The sequence below is a fragment of the Heteronotia binoei genome, chromosome 5 (genome assembly GCF_032191835.1).
Source record: "Heteronotia binoei isolate CCM8104 ecotype False Entrance Well chromosome 5, APGP_CSIRO_Hbin_v1, whole genome shotgun sequence".
Lineage (NCBI taxonomy): Eukaryota > Metazoa > Chordata > Lepidosauria > Squamata > Gekkonidae > Heteronotia > Heteronotia binoei.
In genome coordinates this window covers 112887505-112909638 of record NC_083227.1, presented here as the reverse complement: position 1 = coordinate 112909638, position 22134 = coordinate 112887505, and the positions used below count along the sequence as shown (strand labels likewise).

The 22134-nt window shown below is 43.2% G+C and overlaps 1 protein-coding gene across 1 annotated transcript; it reads right to left on the bottom strand.

Annotated features, from left to right (window-relative positions):
• Positions 1-83: 83 nt before the first annotated feature.
• Positions 84-21755, bottom strand: GFRA3 (GDNF family receptor alpha 3). Its single transcript, XM_060240121.1, has 8 exons — positions 21527-21755; positions 14763-15056; positions 10623-10715; positions 9513-9852; positions 8101-8210; positions 4196-4330; positions 3218-3348; positions 84-2925 (listed from the first exon to the last, which is right to left on the bottom strand). Exons 1-8 carry the CDS (start codon positions 21567-21569, stop codon positions 2788-2790), a joined length of 1284 nt encoding a protein of 427 aa, XP_060096104.1. The 5' UTR covers positions 21570-21755; the 3' UTR covers positions 84-2787.
• Between the last annotated feature and the right edge of the window lie 379 nt (positions 21756-22134).

Genomic DNA, 22134 nt, shown 5'->3' with positions numbered 1-22134 from the left:
GTCTGCACTGAGGCATCATGGAATAGAATTCAATCTTCAATACAAACCCTGCTGAATGCAAAGGAAAGAAAAGACTCTCATGGTTGAAAGGCAAACTTTTATTATTTATTATGGATATTATGAACTGAGTGACATTTGTAAAATATTGTAATTTACATCACAGTAGCAAAGAACATTCCCTCTTCTCTATGTTTGCCTAAATTGAATATGTTTTACTAAATTGTATATAATTTTTACATGCTTTAGTTTCCCTCTTCAGCAGGTGTGAAAACTGCTGAAGTCAGCATAGATGAAATGACTATGAACATCTGAAAAAAATGCCACAACATAAAAAAGGTGGGAGGGAGTTAAGACTGGAAACATATGTATTGGCAGCACAGTTTAATCCAACCTGGATGAAGCAAGCACCCATATGTAGAGGGATAGGACTCAGCAGAGCCTGGTTTTCTGTTTACACAGAAAAGAGGCTCTTCAGGTGAGATACATTTCTTCATCACCATTCAGCTTCATGCAATTCAGTTGCAATCTGAAGGATGAATAACTTACATTAAGGTGAAGAGAATATGGGCATGGGGGGATTAGTAAGGCTTGCATGAACTTCCTAGTTATCCTAGTTGGCACCCCCCCTCCCATGCTGCTTGCCTTCACACAAGCAGAATGAAGTAAAACAGGATTCAATAGTGTCCTGTTCCTGCATGTAGAAGAACTTTGCCTACTGTGGACTGAACCATATTCTCGGAATCTTAAAATAACAACTATACTTAACTGTTCTAGTATGGATACTTGTATCATGAAGCATGATTGCCCCATCTACAAAAAGAAGTTAACTTTACATCTTTCCATTCAGGACTTGCCTGATCTACTGACGTGCTGGAGGCAATTGCTTCTGTTGACAAAGTTTTCAATGTGTTCTGTTCCATAGTATCTAAACGTTTTCCAAATGTTGAATTCCTACAACATTTCAAATGCCTGGGTTTATCAATATCCTGTGCCAGTAAAAGCAAAACACTGCCAACCTGAACTGTTTTTTAAAAAGCAAGTTTTAAAAAGTTTTGTTGTAACAATTCAAAATCCTCACCAGTACTTCCAACAGCATATTCCTGAACCCACTGATTTCAGTGGTCTTGGAAGAGTGCAACTCTCCTTAGGATTACACTGCAAATGTATCTGTAGTCACAAGAGCTATAAACAGAATTTCATAAGACGGAAACAATCCTCCTGTAATCACCTTAATTAAGAAGGTGGAACAAAACTACATTTGGATTACAGAATGGATTGACAAGTCTGTGCAAACTGTACCCTTCTGTTTAATACTGACAGTAAATACACACAGAAATAAGGAGGAGTCCCTCCTGGTAGGCTGTATCAGAAGAAACCCAGGAAAGCATGCTGAGATATAGAGACAATATCGTCACTCTTGAACTTATCGATTTAATGTATTTAAAATATTTATAAACCTGCCTGAGCATCTTGAGACCCACGGCATAAAGAACAGTGCCAAAACAGATAGATTGCGCCCCAAATATTGGACATATGATATTCAGCTTTGCAATCTTAATAACCACACCCAAATATATCCTTCCTGCGGCATGATAAAGATGATATAGTACTGACTTCACCTTCCACAATGCCAGAGAAGTTGTTATGGTTAGCTTGCCATCTCTTCCAAAACATCAAGTTAGCAGATAAGATGATGATCATATGCAAGAGGTGTAAACTTTTAAATCTTGTACCTGGAAGTTAACATCACAACACTGCTGCACCAAAGAATGGCAGTTAATATGACACATCCACTATTATAAGACCCTGGATAAAAGTCTAATGGACAAGAGAATGGACATAAGGGCATACGAAGGAACACCAGTTCATTCCAGATGGAGAAGATCCTTGCTCTGTGGCTCAATGTATGTATAAAGGGTTGGATTCAGAATTTTCACTTAATCGCATTCACTTTCCCTCTCTTCTACAGCCCCATCCTACATAGCTTTTGTATAAGTATGTCCTGTGATCCTTAGCGCAGCTTTTTTGGGTAATCAAAGAAGATCTCTTCTTCCATTCTGACCTGCAGAGAAGCTAGCTGGATCCAACCCTATGAGTAGTAAAGCCCAGGGAACCAGGTAAAATCTCAATAAGTCTTCATGCTGATTCCTGTAGAAGCAGAGAAGGTTCCTATATTGGACAAGGAAGATTATGTTACTAGGATGGATACAGTAACTCCATCTAACTCAGAGGGACTACATTTCTTACCAGTACTGAGAGACTGGACAGAAAGATTAGACCAAGTACAGACACTACTATTTAGCATTACTGTCTCTTACTTCAGGACACAGCTTTGTTTTGTATGTTTCTGGACAAGCCTGCAAAGAGCCTGGAAAACAGCAGAAGTCCAGGCAATCTTGATTTTCAGGCAATGCTGAAGCCAGAAATTACATGTCACTTGCGAGATATGTTGGATATGCTGGATTTCTTCCTTTCTTCTTTAATGAAAACCAAAACATCTTGAAACAAGCTAAAAATATTCATTCTGATTTCTGCTTTTTAAAAATCAGTTCCCTAAAAACTCTGACCTGCCTGCTTCGTTTCCTTGGTGTTACTGGAAAGGTAACTGTGCCCCATGCCTATGTGGCACAGACATGCAAGTGAAGTTTTTCAAGTCCCGGCAAAAAGATTCACACTGGGAAAAGGCTTGCAAGTGTCCAGTGCTTCCTCTTTGGCAAGAAACAATAATGACCTGTTTCCCTTCTCTGTGGAGGATTACACGGAATGAAAAATGCCAGTTGTACTATGTTATGGTGAACCCAGCAACAGAAGCAACAGTGTCAAGATCAAAGTGAACAAAGAAAGCCGATCTCCAGAATATTCAGCATGAGAAAATATTTGTCTGTTTTGCATAAGAACTTCTGGCTGCATATTCTTCACAGATTCCTGAAAAGACAGAAAGAGAATTAAATTAATGATAGGCTGCATTGAAACTGAAGCCCCCTGGTTGTAGGATCATTTTTTTTCTTCACAATTTGAGAATCTTTCTGGACAAAAGACAGCCTCCTTGCCTACTATTTTCCCACAATAACAATAATATGGTTAACCGATGATACATAAATATAGTGCCTTCTTTTATTAAGCCAACTATTGATTTTGTATACACATAGCATCTTTGAATCTAATATGCTCTACATGAAGAAGATGGCTTGGGCCAAACTAGCACAATTATTCATACCCAATATATTTTTGCAGTGAGAACCGTGCTGGTGCCATCACCCTGGATGTTTGGGGAAGATATGAACTGCAGTTCCTCCTGATCCTTTGTATTCACCTGGTTTAAGCCCATCTGAGACTGCATTGAACTTCCTGCAAAGCAGAGAACATACAGGAGATTGTGTGGAGATCAGAACCCCTTTTAAAAGCCGCAGTCCAAACATGCTTATGATGGAGGCTCTGGTCTGGGTGTTCATGATCTGCAGTTGGGAATTTGACTACTGTGGGAGCATTTTGGCAACTAGTACTTTGCATGTTATTCATGTTTGCAAGTTACTTTACAGAATCTCCCCTTATGCCTTGCACTTCAGTGTTTATCTGGACATAAAGGGGAAATCTGCAGAAAGCATATATCACTTAGGAAAGGAAAGGTCCCCTGTGCAAGCACCAGTTGTTTCCGACTCTGGGGTGACGTTGCTTTCACGTTTTCACAGCAGACTTTTTACGGGGTGGTTTGCCATTGCCTTCCCCAGTCATCTACACTTTCCCCCCAGCAAGCTGGGTACTCATTTTACCGACCTTGGAAGGATGGAAGGCTGAGTCAACCTTGAGTAGGCTACCTGAAAACCCAGCTTCCACTGGAGATCGAACTCAGGTTGTGAGCAGAGCTTAGGACTGCAGTACTGCAGCTTTAACACATTGAGCCACGGGGCTATCACTTAGAGTTACCTCCAAAATAGAACAAATAATGCCCCCTAGGCCACCTGGGTTGTGTAAAAGGCACCAGAATGGGGGGAGTGGCTGAAGCCCCTTCTCTTCCTTGCTCCACCAAGTCACCTGAGAATGTGACAGTGCCACAGCAGAACGTATGGTTTGTTTGCAGAAGGCTTCAGACTGTTTCTTTAAACCTCTAGTCTGAAACTATGGAGAAAAGCTGCCACAGAGAAGACAATCTTGAGCTATACCAAGTCAGGCCACTAGCAGTTTCACATGCACTTACTTAGACATCTGTTGTTGGAAAACAAACTAAGGATTTCCTCACAGTACTCCTTGTGATTGCCACTGTTCTCGCAGGAACACCACAGTGTGACGTCAGCAGTGGAATTGCTAATGTAATTGGGGGTCATGGGTGTTCCTATTCAAAGTCCCAAAAAGACAAAAATCAGAGTTGGCTCATATGGATTCCAAGTGCAAGGAAACTAGATGCAGACACAGTGGGATATTGCACCTGGCTTTGTGTGCATTCTATGCTTCTCTAAATGAAGAATCTGCTATCTGGCACATAATTCAGCCTTTCCTGTAATCTCAGTCTTTTCAACAACCTCCACAAGTTTTTCTCTCTCATTAGTAATGGAGAAAAAACTTAAATCCTTCATATTCTAAGCTTAAAACAATCCAAATGATCTGAAAAACTGACTTTCAGAATACACTGTGCAAAATTAAGCATGTGCACATAAATATAAAAGTAGTGAAGTTTTGTTATTATAGGGGCATCAATTTCTGCCAGTTCTCCCCTGCAACTGCAGCCTCCCACTATGCTGTTCATAAGATCTGCTGAGCCCCTCAGAACAAAAATTCAGTGGACTGCAGCAGGAGGCAGTAATTGGTGGGAACTGGTGGGAATTGCTGCATCCCCCCCCCCCCTTAAGAGTTTTCTTAACTGTCTGGTTTACGTACAGGAGATATAATTTATTCTGACTGCAGAAAGGTATCTTTGCTCCAAAGACATACATCATTCATTACATAATATGGTAAGACTCATTCTGTGTTTTTCTACTATCTCTGCAGACTTCTGCCAGGCCTTACACAACAGATGCATTCCACAGATACTGGTGTTGTTAAATGCCATATGTAGGATCTTCTTCCAGTGAAAGACTCTACAATTAGCTCAATGCAGTAGTATAATCCAATCTTATGCTCCTGAAGTTCTACTTTCTTGGAGAAAACAAATGCTGGGCTCTTTCATCTATATGTACACATTTATAGTCTTCCCAAGACACAGAGAAGATACAGGCAAATCTAGGCATACAGTGCAGTTTAACTGGTTAAAAAGGGAAATTGTAGAAATGTCAAATTAAGGGTACAGTCCTAAGGCTCCATTGGAGAGGCTTAAGATGGCAACTAAGCACCCACACCAGTATATCAGAGATACACAGAAATCATGCTGGCATATCTCCAGATTTGTCAGCATATCTCAGAGGTAACATATCTGGAGATATGCCACCATGAGGCTAATTAACTCCAGAACCAGCACAACTGTAATGGCATAGGCATATGTGCAATGCTAACAGCGTATTAGTGCCAAGAGTAGGACCTAGTTGGCATTGAAAAGGAAAGATCCCTTGTGCAAGCACCAGTCATTTCCGACTCTGGGGTGACGTTGCTTTCACATCGTTTTCACGGCAGACTTTTTATGGGGTGGTTTGCCATTGCCTTCCCCAGTCATCTACACTCCCCCCCCCCCCCAGCAAGCTGGGTACTCATTTTACCGACCTCGGAAGGATGGAAGCTGAGTCAACCTCAAGCCCTGAAAACCCAGGCGATTGAACTTAGGTCATGAGCAGAGCTTAGGACTACAGTACTGCAGCTTTAACACTCTGCGCCACAGGGCTCTTCTAGTTGGCATTAGGGATGTGCAAAAAAAAAAAAAATCAGTAAAATTCAGATTCAAGAGCAAAAATATTCCGGGGGGAGGGCGAATATCCCCAAATATCAGATTGGATGGCTGAATCTGATTCAAGAGATATTTGACTATTCCCGAATATATGGCTCCATTATACCCTATGGGCCATTGAAGTCAATGGCAAAACATAGGGTATAATGTATGAGGGCTGAGGTGGGCAGCGGTTTGAGGAAAAGGCACCAAATTTGCAGGGCATCTGAGCCTCTCTCCCAGAAAACCCCCAAGTTTCAAAAAGATTGGGCCAGGGGTCCAATTCTAGGGTGCTGACATTTTGATTAAAACAGAATTATTTTAAAAGAAAGAATGGATTATTCAGTGGTAAAAATGGGTCAAAAGAGAGTGTCCCCATTCCCCATGCTTTCCTATGGCAGGGGAAATAAGGTGTCCATTCCACATAGTGAGAAAATTGACACTGGGGAGGAAGGGGTTTGATGGATAGCCACCAACTTTGCTGTGTAGCTGCAGGAGCTTCTGCCACAGAGAACCCCCAAATTCCAAAAATATTGGACCAGGGATTCCCAGTCTATAGGACCCCAAAGTGGTTGCCCTCATTCCTCATTGTTTCCTATGACAGAAAAAACTTGCAAATGCAGGCAGCAGTCAAATTCTCCTAGAGTCTCTGCAGGGGAAAGTCAACTGTGATGAGGATTCTTGTTTTCAAGGGCATTAGAGTACTATGTGCCAAGCAAAACAAGTGCCACTATGGCAGTGCCAGTGCCATACACTGGACTTTAGTTCAAATCTGAGAATCTCTATGAGTTACAAACCTGGGGTGGGGGGGTTCTTTCTGCAAGGACTGCAGCACAGGTACTAAGTGTCACGCCCTGTGGTGCAGGCAGGGAAAGAGACCAAGTCCCAGCCAGGGTCTGAGTTGGAAAGCACAGAGGGAACCACCAGGGCGAGTCCAAAGCACAGAGTCCAAATCCAGTCCGAGGTCAGAATCAATAGAGCAGAATAGGAACCAATAGAGAGCAATGTCCAAAACACAAACCAAGAGCAAAGTCGTTTGTAGCCTGAAGTCAAGGAGCCGAAGGGTCAGGTTTCAAAGCCAGTCAAGGTGGACGCAAGTCACAAGATAGATGTGTTGGTTCCACGGAGGCCCCAGCCCTGAGAAGGGACTAAATGGGCCTCCCATGGTGCTCCAATTAACAACAGGGAAACTCCTGCGAATACTCAGGACTAATCAAATGCCTTCCCCTTTGGCATGCATCCTTCCTCCGAGCTGCAAAGTTGTTCCCTTAACTGCACCACTGGTGGGGGAGAGTCAGCTTGGCTCCCTGCTTGTAGCTGTGTTTGCCCCTCCTCCTCCTCTGCTGCTGGATCAGGCGGGGGGAAGCTGGCAGGCTGTCAACTTCCTGAGTACTTGAGGGGCCAGCTGTAAGCTCCGATGCCAGCCCATCCTCATTGCCCATGACACTAAGCAGCAGAGCCCTGTCTCAATCTAACAGTGACCAGCCCAGTGGCACAACCCTACCAACTACTGCCCAACAGCTGAACCCAATGGGACAGTGATGCTCTGTATTCTTGGTGCTTGGGGGGGGGGGGGGACAGTGGGAGGGCTTCTAGAGTCCTGGCCTCCTGATGGACCTCCTGATGGCACCTGGTTTTTTTGGCCACTGTGTGACACAGAGTGTTGGACTGGATGGCACATTGGCCTGATCCAGCATGGCTTCTCTTATTGTTCTTATGCCCGTGTGGCCTGGGTATACCAAAAGTTTAATGCACACAAATCTGAAATCAAGATTCATAAAACTGGGCAATCTGTTTCATTGCAACATCATTTCAGAAACAGACTGGAACAGGAGATTGCAGGGGATCCATTGCCCTGAGTTTTGTAATGAGTATAAAGACTGCATCTTGAATAGGCTGTTTAGGAACTGATGAAATGCATCTTTTTGTACTTTTTTTCTTTGTATACATTTTGATTAAAACAGAATTATTTAAAAAGAAAGAATGGATTATTCAGCTGTACAACTGGCATATGAAATCAATAGCATAGACCAAGTCTAAAGCGATGGAAAAATTCTAATGGTAATGTGGTACTGGTATTCCCTTCATTTAAGACTGCAGTCAGAGCAACTCATACTCTTATTTGTGTTCTGTTCCACATATCCTAAGGGCACAGCATTGTGTAATTTCTCCTACCCCCCACATCCCAGATGTGTTTCACGCCATAACACACATCAAATCTCTCAGTGAATTTCTCTCAGCTCAGCACATACCAATCATCCCCATGTAAGCCTCCAGGCAAGTAGCATGGCTGTGCTGAAAGCAGCCATCTGAGGAAGAGCTTGAGGGCTTGCATTGTTCTTGGAAGTCAGCCAATCGGGATCTAGTAGAAAACAATAACTATCAGCAAGGGTGATTTCTGTACCACTGCAGAGTATGTTTTACTAATCTGTCATGTATTTCATAAAGAACATCAGGATTTTTTAAATACAAAGCTAAACAAACAAACAAACATAGAGCAGATACTATAACTTCACGGTAATGTCTAAATTAGAGATGGCCAACCAGCAGCCTCTGACTTGAACATGATTCCCAAAGCAGTGTAACTGGGTCACTGAAAGCCCTATCAAAAATTGCTTCAGATTGTACAAAACTGAAATTGCACCCTTAAATACTGTACCACGTCTCATTAACATTTTATATAAAATGTAAATTACATATATTGTAATGGACACACACCTGGCAGATGGTAGACGAGCCTTGTGTCAACAGCACTAAAGGGCTTTCATATAAAAAGACATACATTCTAATAGCAAAGACAGGATAACTTTGGATATTTAAATCCAGCAACCGGAGCTATGAATGGGCAAGAGATCTTTCTACACACCTGAAAAGGGCCCTGGGTTTAAAGAAAAATATGAAATCTAAAAAAAACTTCACTGGGCACATTTAAAAAGCTGGAAATGATTAAAGGAGAGCCTGTAGCTTTAAAAAATGAATTTTCTCAGTGGTTGTTGCTAGGCAGGCATAGTATTCCAAGCTTGGTTCTGTCAGTAAAAGGCAGGGGGAGGAGGAAGGGTCTTTTCCAGGCCTATTTTGGTCTTTTAGGGAGGGATCCCTGGGGCCAGGCCCCCAAAATCCTTGAGGGTTCCCTACCATGCAAGCAGGCCTTGCCAAGTGGCTGGCACTACACGTGGGCCATAGTTATCCTGGGTAGAAGCTGCTAGGGAAGGGAGAATAGGGATATTTTGTGGGGCTTTCAGAAAAGGCAAATAGTGTGAGAGTGGGAAATGAGATGCCTCCTGCAAGTGCTTGCAGATTCCTGCTTGCACTTCATAAGTATGAAGCTGTTTCACATGGTACAAATTTTAATGGTGCATCTGACCATTTCTGGCTTTCTGACAATTATTTGCCAGATTGCAGAAATTGCTCATCCCTGATATAAATAATAGTTTTATTGATTTACTGTTGTTATCCAAAAAAATCTACAGGTTGCTTTTGAAAGGATGAATTCTATACAGTTCTATGAAACATAAAACAGTTAGTCCCTTTGCACAATATTTTAATTTGCTTATTTTCTTACTTCACCAAGTTTAAGGTGCACTTGAGAGCCTAGTTGCCCACATGACAAAGAATCTTTAACTTACTGTGTCAGCCATCCCAGTCCCCACAATGCCAGACCTACTTGCAAATATAATCTTTCAGGCATGTATCCAACAGGACAAGGCAGTTTGGTTTACTGTTGTTCTGGAAAGAGCAATCTGGGACAATCGTTTTCCGCCGTCGCTCTCCACAAAACTCATCTTGGCAAGGGCAGAAGAGGAACCTCTTGGTGAAATCCATATCGACTTTCCCAAAGAAGTGCTTCAGTTCTTGGTGACATTTGCGTTGATTGCAGGGGTGGCCATCCTTTGGGCTGCAGTTAGAAACATACATTGTGCGAAGACGTCCACACCTACGATTCATGCTGCAAACCTGAGCAACTTGCAGGCAGGGATTTGTGCTGTCCCCAGCTAAATAAGAACCTGCAGAATTACAGAAATATGAAGTTAACAGAGCAAATTATAGGGGTGATCTCCCAGAGGAGAATTAAATAAGAAGACAGTTGGACAATTTCCATTATGTTCTTAACTACTGAGAGGGTTTAAAAAAAAAAAGAAGGAAATATTGAAGGGCAAAATTACAGGGGGTATTTGAAATAATGCTCCCCTAAATCTCTAACAATTTTTGAACCTTTGGAAACCAGCAGTAGCAGATTTTTTTAAAAAAAACTGAGTCTTTAATCACTTCATTAATACATTACTGCTTTGCCATGCTAAGCCAGAGTACTAAGACTAGACTTTATGGACAAAGTGGAATCATGGATACAATCTAGTGGATAGTCTCACAACATTATTTTATTATTTCAACACAGCTATAATTCACTGATTCACTGCTAATTCACAATGCTAAAAGAAAAAAAAATCTATTGTACCTTGATAACTACAAAGCACCGGAATATTACTATAAGTGACTAGGTTTACACTAGAACAGTGACTCTATTTTACCTGTCATCTTCCAGCTCTGTGTATGCAATTTTTAATGTAACTACTTCTGAGTAGCATTCTGTATAAGCCATAAGGAACCAGATGACTTTACTGACTTCATGCTTTCTGCTTCACAAGGCTTTCCAGCATCAGTATCCATAAAGTAGCAGTGGCCCTTAAAATATTTTTCTCCCCCCCCACCACCAAAAAATGTATCCCAATAAGTAGCTCCTAAAAAGGAGAAACATGATAAAATATATGAACTCTACCTGAAACCCGAGTTGCCAGCTTATTGTAGTTGGTTTTCAAGGACTCTTCACTTACTACATTCTTATAGGGAGACATCACCAAATTAAAGTCACCTATGCAAAGTGAGAGAGACATTAATGTACCTGTAATGTACAGCAAGAGCATCATCAAGGCACTGTTCTCCCCTCCCCCTCTTCACCAGTCAGAAATGGATCAGTCATTAAAAGTTCACACAATGTTTAATACAAGATGGTGGTCCCCATTATAGTCTCACAATGCCTCTCCTGAAAGGCAAAAATGGATGATGCACTACCATGCCAGCCACAGTGAACCCAAGCAAAGGTCTGAACTTTTAAAAAATTAATGTTTGCAGCTTAGACCAAAAATAAAATGAAAATATAAAGTTTATAGAAAAAAAAGAAATTCAAGCTGTTGAATGTACTGCAGGGTTAAAATGTTTCTGATTAGCAGGTTGGCAGGGAGCTGGGAGGGGAGGGGGGGCAGGCTGCATCTAGTCCTGTACCCTGTATTATTTGCAACCAGAAAATGCAGGACAAATAATGCAGAAATGTCTTCACAACTACATCACTTTGGTTTCAAAGACCAAACACCTCCTAGGTCAGGGGTGTCAAATGTGCGGCCTGTGGGCTGGATCAGGCCCCCGGAAGGCTCCAATCAGGCCCGCAAGCAAGTCTGCTTCCTTCTTCCTCTCTCTTGCGTCTTTCTGTATCATAGTTTGCTTTACCAGGACTTCTCAATTGCACAAGAGCGACAGCAAAGCCTCTATTTTCTCCATTGGCTGAGGCTTCTCTCTTGGGAAGGAATTGCGGGGGGTGGGGGGGAGAGCTCGCTTTGATACTGACCACAATATTACATGAGTGCTAATATTTTAAGCATGTTTCATTTTCAGTTTTTTAAAAAGATCTTTAATTGTGTTTGTGTCCATTATAAAGTTTATATCATTGCTACCTGGCATTATGGCATACACAGCCTGGCCTGACAAGTCTCATTTATGTCAGATCTGGCCCTTATAACAAATGAGTTTGACATCCCTGTGAATCAACAGCATTATGCCAGGTCCTTACATGAAAGGCTAGCACTACAATTGTGTTGGAACATCAGAAGAATCCCCAAAACAAATTATCTTTAAAAAGACAGGGCAGCAGAGAAAACACTGGAATGACCTTATCTGAATTCTCTGAAATGACTGAGTGAACAATTGGTGTCAATGATGGACAAAAGTTTACAGAGGGAGGCAACTGTAAGGACACTGTTCTTTTGAATTCCAATAACAACTATCTCATAGTGTTGGCACAAGTGACTCTTCTTTCATTACTTTGCCAGATATTAGTTTCTTCTCAGCTTTCTTTCCAAACTTCCTGATTCTCCTATTTTGTGCAAAATTCCCTGGATGTTAAGGATACCTTCTGTTGTTCCTGCACTGAAATCTAATCCATGATCTGGGGAGTTTATGTGAGGATTCTGGAACAACATCGTCAGTTTCCAGAAGCTGAGCCTGCTTGACCATAGCAAAATATTTTACAAGCCATCCCATCTCCAGGGTAAATTGCAAGAAATCCACTGGTTTGTAGATTAATTTTTTTAAAAAACCCCTTAAACTACATTTCAATTTCAGTGCCACCTTTTAAGTAACTCAATTTGACTAATTTTTTTGCCAGCCCTCTAAACAGATGTTCAGATTGCAATTTGCAGACAATGTGGAAGAACACTTGAATCTACCATACATCCTAAAATCAAACAATACAAAGCACCCATTTTGGAACATAATCTAAATTGATGCAAGTATTAAAATATTTAGCTGGCTTTTCTTAGATTTACTTTTATTATGCATCAAAGGAGTAGGCACAGCATGGGGATACAACATTAAGGGTGGGAGCACAGATCTCCTGGAGTTTCAAAAGCTAGCAGAAAAGCCTTCCTTCTTGCTTTGTATGGGGAAGTCTACTTTGTATTCTATGTATTGTACAGCACAGAATCTGGCACAGGAGCAGAATTCTCAATGACTTCTCAATGACACATAGCTTGGCCTGATAGCCTAACCTGTTCACACTCCAGCAGTTGCTGAGTGCCATTGTTGTATATAGAGACTACGGTCAGAGGCAACCAACCATCATGGGCTTGAGCAGTGAAACAGTAATTGTTTCCTACCTTTTCCTCCATAACATTAGCTTTGAATGCTAGGATAGCCCTTGACCCTGAAGGTTCCTTCTAACTCTGATTCTATGACCTGATGGTCATTCTGGACTGACTGATGCAAGTCTGAGACTAGCATCCATAAACTGTGGGCCTTTGGTGGTGGTATAAAATGAACCACTGAGGCAAGCGGGCAAATTCTAGGGCTTTGGAGTGCATAAGGCATATTTGTATTCACAATGGTTGTCTAATGTGCAGTAATTGCTTCTTGGCAATTTAGAAATTTAAAGTGTCTATGCACAGAGCTCCCAGGGGTCGCATGTTTGTTGTCTTCCTGTCCAACCATGGCCAACCGTGTCTTTTCCTACTCTTTGAACTATACCTTGCTTTGTTCTTTATAAGCTTAGTTGTTGCTACTAAAATAAGCCCAACAATTGTCATCAAATACATATATTACACAAAACTGTACAGAATAGTGTGATCTACATAATATATTGTGTGCAGAAGTGAAAACTGAGCTTCCATGGTGTTACCCCGGAATCTGTCAAACCAGAGGTGTTCTGGGAGTGCCATGTTCCAATTGTCAAGTGCATAGGGACCCAATATAGTTTGCAGGTAGAGGGGGCTTAGTCTTCTTTGTCCAATGCGGTTTTTCTGCCCTGACACAGCCTTGTGGTGCTGCTATTTGCCCTGCTACAGAATCACGTGTGTAGTAAGGGGTTAGAAATCAAGCTCCCCCAATAGAACAAATAGGGCCTGTGTGGCAGACGGCTTCCAGTTCCACCCTCAAGGTGTCAGTGTCAATCCTTAATCCCAGGGTGTGTATGCAAATTCCTAGTGACGTCCAATCAATGATATGCCATGTATCGGGGGGGGGGCAGGGAGAAAAATCAGCCACAGCAGCTGAGAATGGTGACAAGAAAAGGGGGTACAAAGGACATGGGTTTTTCAGGTTAGACAAGTGGCATGGGGGGAGGCTTAAGGCCCCTCTCCTCACATAGGGAACCCAATAGGCCTGGAGAAGGAAGTCCTACTTCTTTAACAAATGCTTAATGTGTAGAAATGGGAAAGTGAAGCTTTTCACACATGGAGGTAAACAGCATCACCTAATAACTGCTATACATTATATTGATATTAAAGGGACAGGTATTTTATCCCCGCATGCAATGGACTGGATATGAATTGGGCCTCCACTGCCTGAGAATTAATTTTCAACCTGCAACTATGAGTGCACAGCTGTGTATAGAACCTGTGGCAAATTTGAAACAGTATGATGTGTAGCTAGGTCTTCAGTCTTGCCCAGTGACACATTGGGCATATTCTTCAGTTCAGCTTTGGCACTGTTCTTTTCAGCAGCACAATAGAAGTCATGAGGAACACTTTCTTTCTTTTTTTGCACAGGGGCTGTACAAAACTATTTTAGCCATGCATAAAAGCCCAATGCATTTTCAAGTTCCAAAGAATTCTTCAGTCATGAGATTTTAGAAATACTGCAAGAGGAGAATCTTTCTTTTCTCACTAGTACTCCACCGAAAACCAGCGCAGTTGGCGCAGCACAGGTTGTATATTTGCTGTCACCAATAATTTTAATTCTTTTGTGGAAAACACACGGGAAAAACAAAAACTGAGTGACACTTTGAAGACTAACAGATTTGTTATTGTCTAAGTTTTATATGAAAGTATTCATACCTAAATGCTTTGTATGTCTCAGACCCAACTCTGGGAGCCTTTAGTTAAAAAGCATTTTAGGTAGCAGGGCTGACAAAACCTTCTGCAACAGATTTTGGAGAGCAGCTTGTAGATGATTGTCAATGAAATGGGTCATTGATCAAATTCAGTACAAATGTTTGTTTGTCTTATTATTAGGCGACAAATATTCTTGTCCCTTACAATCTGAGGTACTGTTTGGGAGCACAGAACTGCCATCCTCACTCACTCCCCTTCCCAACTAGAGGAAGGATGCTGCTAATAATACCACCAAGCCATGTAGTTAAAGCTTCCCTCACCTTCTGAGACAGTAGAATGGACAGTCCAGTAGATGCGCAAGCACTGCTCTTCCTGTTTTTGTGTGCGGCGCTGACACTTGCATTCCTGAAAATGGCTATTTCTGATCATGGTTTCTGCCTGCAGGCATTTGTTCCTGGCTTCGTGGTCCAGAATGAACAAACTGTTCTTAGCATAGGAATGGGAACAGTTTTCCAGGGTCCGATAGATGGCATTGCAGGCAGGGTCGGCCAGACAAAGACTCTCAGCTGTTATGCAGCTGTTCGACTGCTCAATGGACTGAGGAAGAAGGCCTCCTGTTCACATAGAGAAAGTGTTTACATTTCACAAATTTATCCTGCAGGCTTTCCAGGAACATTCACCTGATCATGCTCTATTAGTTCAAGTGCATTAATCTGTACTACAGGAAGGTGTCTAGAAATTGTTTTTTACAAATATCATCATTGATTTAGAGATGCCATTCAACAACTTCAAAAGCATTTCCAAAGTTTTTAATGTTGATTAATAAGAATGAACATGTTCAGGGATGAACTGGCCATTGAGAAAAGTTCTGGTGGGCTGATGGCCTGCGGTAGGTTCCCTGTCCCCTTCTGGGTCCACCCTGTCCCTAAGTGAGGCAAGGCTTACTTCATGCAGGCTGGTTCCCATGAAAGGCAGATGGGAGCTACTGTGGTCCAGCAGCCCTTGCTTTGCATGAGGAGGGTGGGCAGGAGCCACTGCCACCGAAAGCTGCTGCCAAAGGGTAATGGGCATTCCAAACATATTCTTAAATTCTTCCTAAATTCAAACACTTCTGTCCCCAAAGGGCTCACTAATCTATAATGTCCATATCATTTAGGCTTTCCTTTTCTGATCAGCTATGGCCATAAATCATTTAACAAAGCTAATTTTTTACTTATAGTTCATCACATAGCATGCCAGTATCTTCAGGACAGCTAACAAGAACATATACAATAAGAAGCATACGGTGTAACTATTATTATTATTTATTACATTTGTGAAGCACCTGATCCCTGCTACTGCAGGTATAACATATGATAAAACATCAAAATTATGAATCAGAGTGTATAAATAGTTATAGAACAATAAAAACAAGTCTTAAACATCAGATGGCGAGGTTATAGTTGTTTCCCATTCCAGACTGCTGACCTCACAGGTAGGGGGAAGAAAGAATGGAGTAAGTTTGGGGAGTGTGTGGGGGGGGGGGGGTGGGATTGACGGCCTGTTTGAAAATCACTGCTGGCCTCAACCAAAAGCTGGCGAAACATCTCCACTTTACAGGGCCAGAAGAACTGCATGAGGTCCTACCAGACCTGATGGTATTTGGCAGAGAGTTCCACGAGGTTGGGGTCAGGGCTGAAAAGGCCCTGGCCCTGGGTGAGGACAGCCAGATGTCTTTGAGGCCAGGCCAGGGCTGGGGCCAGTAAATTGTTATCCAGTGATTGCAACGCTCTCCTGGGGACATACCAAAGGGGATGGTCCCGTAGATATGTTGGTCCCTGACCACACAAGGCCTTAAAGGTCAACACCAAAACCTTGCACTTGACTTGGTACTCCACTGAAAACCAGCGCAGTTGGCGCAGCACAGGTTGTATATTTGCTGTCCATGACATTCCCGTTAGGACTCGTGCAGCCATATTCTACATCAGCTGGAGCTTCCAAGTCAGTCTCAAGGGCAGGTCAGCATAAAATTAACTACAGTAGTTTAGCTTGGAGGTGACCATTGCGTGGATTACCATGACTAGCTCAACACAACAGAAAAGAGAAAAACACCAGCCTGGCAATAGATGCCCCAAATAATTAGGAGGGGCGGGGTATAAATCAATGGAAACAATAAACAAACAAACATGTGTGACTTGGGCCTTCATATTCAGGAAGGCATCCAAAATCATGCCCAAACTTCTAACGGACTGTGCTGGTGTCAATGGTGTCCTGTCCAGAGTGGGAAGTCTACGCCCCAGCCCCAAAGCTCCCCCCCCCCCATTACAGAAACTCCATTTCAGTTGGATTCAGTCTCAACTTCTTTTTTAACCACCACACCATGGCCTCCAAACCCATAGCCAAATTCTGTGGGGTGATAAATGGCTGGCCATCCAATAACAGATACAGTTGGGTGTCATCAGCACACTGGTGACACCCAAGCCTGAAACTGTGCCAGCTGGGCGAGGGGACATATGTAGATGTTTGATTTAATACTCTGTTATTTTAACTGTTGTTACCCACCCTGAGCCCGTTAGGGGAGGCCGGGATATCAATGCAATAAAATCAAATAAATTAAAAAAAATAACTTTGGGGAGAGAATCACCATCTGAGGGGTCCCACATATTAAGGGATACCTGGAGGACACATTCTCTCCCAGTGCCACCCTCTGTCCCCAACCATGGAGGAATTAGATAAACTACTGAAGGGCCATCGCCCAAACACCCACATCGGCAAAGCAGTGGGTAAAAAGGTCTTAGTTGACTGCCATGAGGTCTAATAACAATAGCAGTGCCCACCCACCTTGATCCAGCTGTCTGAGGAGATCATCTGTCAAGGCAACTAATACCATCTTCATCCCATGGGTGGGACGGAAGCCAGACTGGAATGGATCCAATGCTGATGTGTCATCCAGGAATCCCTGGAGCTGCTCAGCTACCACTCTCTCAATTACCTTACCCAGGAACAAAAAGTTCAAAACTGGGCAGTAATTGGCAGGATCCAAAGTTGGCTTTTTAAAGAGTGGTACAACCATGGCCTCCTTAAGACCTTCTGGATAAACTGTTTCATTATGACAATATCCATCAGTGGACCCCGTATCCTCTCATCACTGGCTTTCACCAGCACAAGGGGCATGGATCAAAAAGGCATGTAGTTGGTCTGACAGCATTCAGGATCCTGTCAACATCAACAGCGGAAAGCAGGTTGAAGGTGAGAAAAATTGAATCCAAAGGCAGCCAAGGGGCCTCCAGTTCACATACTGTATCAATATTGGTGGGCAGGTTACAATAAAGTGACAGGACTTTATTCACAAAAAAGCTTGCAAATGCCTCACAGCTAATAGCTAAATCTCTACTATTTTGGCTCCCCATTGTAAAGGATGTCAAAGACCTAATCACCCTGAACAATAGTGCCAGGTGTGAACTAGCCAACACAATGGAGGCTGAGAAGAATTCCTTCTTTACAGCCTTTGCTGCCACCCACAGATTTCATAAATGTCCTATAAGATGTTCTTGTAGCTTCATCACGATTCTGCCACCAAATTCACTCAAGTCATCTGAGCTCCTGTTTCATTCAGTTCTGCAGTATACCAGGGGGATGATCTACAACTATTGCAGAAGACATCAGGGAGCAACTTCATCAAAGGCTTCCGAGAGGCAAGAATTCCAGTTCTCTATCAGTTCATCCAATGAAGCACTGGAAAGCAGTGGATCCTACAGAGCATTCTGGAATCCAACTAGATCCATTAGTCTCCATGGGTGAGCATGAATTAGCTCTCCACCTAGATGGGAGGGGGTAGGAACACCCAGAGAGGCCTTCAAAACCATGGCACTTCCTCCTTTGAACTCAGATCCACATCTATCCCTATGCCAAAGATCAAATTCAATGTGTGACCTGCTTGATGTGTGGGACCTGATACAATTTGGGAGAGCCCTAGTGCTGCCATTGAAGATACAAAGTCTGAGGCATGAATGGAAAAAGCAGTCTCATCTGTGTGGATGCTGAAACTGAATTAGCAATTTAGGGAAGGCCCACCTGACTACTGTCTCCAAAATGTTCAGCAGGCTGCCAGCTGGTGCACTAAGCAGTCAGTACACCAAGCAAACAGCCAAGCTCACCTCAGCATCCCACACAAGACTCACACCATCAGTATTGGTGATCTCTGGAGTGTGGAGAAACCCTCCAGGATAAGCAGACCTACCTCACCCCCAAGTTTGACTGGTGAAGGACTGAGAAACATAGGGGGGCCAGTTCTTGCAAGGTGTCACACAACTCAGGTCTCGGTCACACAAGCCAGATCCACATTCTGCACTGCAAGCCAATCCTGCAGCATTTTGGTCTTATTATTAATGGATCTGGCACTGCACAACTTCAGTGTCAAAGGGGAGTTTAAAGTTCTAGCCTTCACACCAACATGTGAAGATTAGAACTATTAAAACAACATGGGAAGGCTTCAGAGAAACCAGTTTCTTTGGCAATAATCCTTATTACCTCCATTGTGAGTACACTATTGTGAGTACCTTGTGAAAATTGGGCCAAAAAATGCACTATAACACAAATTATAACTCTATTTACTACTGCCCTGTGCAAAGCAGAAAAGGGGAGGGAGGGATCATTGCATCATTTCAATATGGGATGGAAGAAAAGGTTGGCAGACCTAATGCTACTGAATAATGTTCCACTAGTACAGTTAGCAGTATTAATTACTCTTTACTTCTTATGTAGCAGGCAATAATCATTCACTTCATTACATAGTTACATATGTGTCTACATAGACTCTGTAAAAACCAGTAAGTGTCACAGATGTTTAAACCCGAACATTACTAGATTCACTTCTAGCAAGGGAGGGGAATCTTGGGAACACCTAAGAGAGATCTGGGCTGAGCTTTGGTTACAGGTATTAAAACCTGGGTGTGGGCAGTGATGTGAACCTAAGGTATTCTGTGGCTCTTTAGCCAGACCAGTGGAGTGGATTCAGGAACAGTTCAGGATGTTGAAATTGTATTATATATCTTTTTCTTTCTTTGTTTAAATAGTTTTGTAAGCCACTTTGAGCCCTAGGGGGAAGAAAATCAGACTTGGAATGCTTAATTACTACTATTCCTAAAATGAATTTAATGATTACATTCTGGTTTATATTTTATTCTTCAATATGCAGCGGATTGTAATCTTGTTTAAACTTTTATCTTGTTCTGTGTGGGTGTGAAAAGGAAGATAACCCTGAATGTAAGAGGACCCCCTTGAAAAGTTATACAAAAAAAATTATTAATAGACATAGCTGTAGCTTATATACAAACATAAGATTTTTTTCTTTTCTTTCTTTTTTATAGTATACCTGAGGAAGAAACTAGTATTGCATTTGAATAAATACTGTCATATAGATGTTTCATACTATTTTACTCTGAAAATAATCTCATGTGAATATATTAATCCAGAGGGTGCTTCCACCCATAACAAACATCACTGATATCATGTTAATGTATTGAAGTGTCAGTTCTGTTAATAAAGGAAGGAAGGGTGCTATTCTAGCCCATGTATGTTTTATATTTGCATTACAGATATGGGAAATGCAAAAACAACATCACTGCTATTATTACCATGTATGAAAATAGCTTTAAAAGTGTTTTGCAGTTCTTGCTTTGCAATGTAATATTAATCCCCACATTGACTAGAATGTGTAGTTAAAAACAGACCTCTTCTCCTCCTTGATCTGCATAAACTCTTGGTAGAATGGATCCTAGTAATCCAGGACTCTGACTCCAATAGCAGCAGCCACCCAGATTCCCCTGGGGATGTTACAGGCAGAGCAAGATGGAAACAGCTATTCCTAGTTGTTTTAAGGATAAGGGTGAAATCACAGGAGCAGAAGCAATTTTAAAACAAATCACACTCTAGCCAACATGGGCTTTAGAGTCGGACACAAGAAAGATACAAATAAAGCAAAATCTGACACCAGCTTTATGTATGATATTAAAAAACAACAACATATAGCATTATCTATAAATACTAAATTCTGACAGCCAGTGTGGTGTAGTTGTTAAGAATGTGGGAGAGCCAGGTTCAGATCTCGCTACTCATGCCATGGGAACTTGCAGGGGAACTGTGATCCAGTCACACATTCTCAGCCTAACTATCTCCACAGGGTTGTTGTGAGGATAAAAATGGAGGAGAGGAGAATGATGTCAGTCACTTTGTAGTGTGGTATAAATGAAGTAAATTAATAATTAAGGATCAAGTGTGAAAACGTGGAGTAGAACTGCCCTGTTGCAAATTGTTTCTACAGGTTTCAAGTTGGAAAACACTTGGAAAACATCGCTGCCCTTCTTTCTTGAGATGGCTTGGCACCAACTTGCTAATAGTGTCGTCGATGGAGCAACCGTGCTGGGTTACAGGAACTTTCCTGTAAAACAGCTACATCGTCTACTTTCCCTCTCTTAAGAAGCGGCAGGATGGGACGAATTCCCAGTCTCTGCCAGAGGAGCTAACGCTTGAATCTCTCCTTTCACTCCCTGCACTCAATAACCTCATGAGAACCCGAACACACGACACGAGCAAAGGGCAGGGGCGGTTTCACGGTCACCACAATCAGATCAGAGTCCCGTTAGGGCTGTGTGTCCTAGCCGATTGTGAAGCGAGAGACTTCCTCCATCTGATCTAAAGCATGCTTTCTCGGATGCAAGTCTCGTTGTGGGGCTTACCTCCTAGGAAGCTGTGCATAGGTTTCGCATTTGGTAGGGGAGAGCAGAGAAAGGCGATGATTCTGCCGGACCCGAGCAAATAACTCAAGCCAGAGCCCTGGGCAGGCAAGCAGCTTCTTTCTTAACCTGCACCAGAAAGGCGGGCAGGGGGCTTCCTCTTTGGAAAGTACCTCCCCCCCCAGCACCCAGTTCTCTGAGTCACCCCGCCAGCCGGCCGGACCCCACACACCATGCCGAGAGACCCACGAAGCGCAATCCTAAACCTCCGTGCACACCGTGGGATCTTCTCCCGGGCAAACAAGCTAGGAGACGACGCCTTTCCCAGTGGACCCATCACGACAAACCGCGTTGGCTCCCCAGCCCATTACCGGTTCGGGAGAACAGCAGCCCCAGCAGCAGGGGGAGCCCCATGGCGACAGGAACAGAGGCGGCGCTGCACTGGTTGCTCCACTCCAAGCTGGTCCCTGGGGGGAGCTCACATGTTCCCCTCGGCCAGCCGGGTATGGGCTGCTGTCAGCGCGGCGGCCGGCCAGCCAACGTCCCTCCCCGCGGGCAGGCGTCCAGTCTTCACGAGGGCTCGGCTTGCTTCCTCTGCCCGGGCTTGGCAGGTGCGCGCACGGAGGAGAGGAGAAAGGCGGGAACCTGCAAGCAGGGCGTGAAGGGAGGGCAGCTAGTTAAGCGCGCCGCGTTGAAGCACCCTGGTGGAGCACGGCAGTAATTGCCTGGCGGAGGGAGGCAGGGAGGGAATGACCGACAGGCAGGAAGGCGCTGGTGGGAAACGAGCGCGCTCTGTGGATCAGTGAGGCTATGCTCCTCGTATCCATTTCGAGTCTGCGGCGGGCAAGTTTGCCGCGCTCGGACTTAGCCATGCTCCAGAATGCCTCCTTTAGCCTTAGACAGAAATTTCGCTACAACAACAACCTTGTCGGCCAGGAGGAGCAGGCTGGGTTCTGCCAGCTCGCCAACAACGTAGTGG

What these genes read in the sequence shown, in the direction of transcription:
- GFRA3 (XM_060240121.1), bottom strand. Translation starts at nt 21,569, where the DNA reads ATGGGGCTCCCCCTGCTGCTGGGGCTGCTGTTCTCCCGAACCG. An exon ending in GCTGCTGTTCTCCCGAACCG is followed by an intron (nt 15,057 to 21,526) that starts GTAATGGGCTGG and finishes CTATGTGAACAG; the next exon opens with GAGGCCTTCTTCCTCAGTCC. An exon ending in CCATTCTACTGTCTCAGAAG is followed by an intron (nt 10,716 to 14,762) that starts GTGAGGGAAGCT and finishes CACTTTGCATAG; the next exon opens with GTGACTTTAATTTGGTGATG.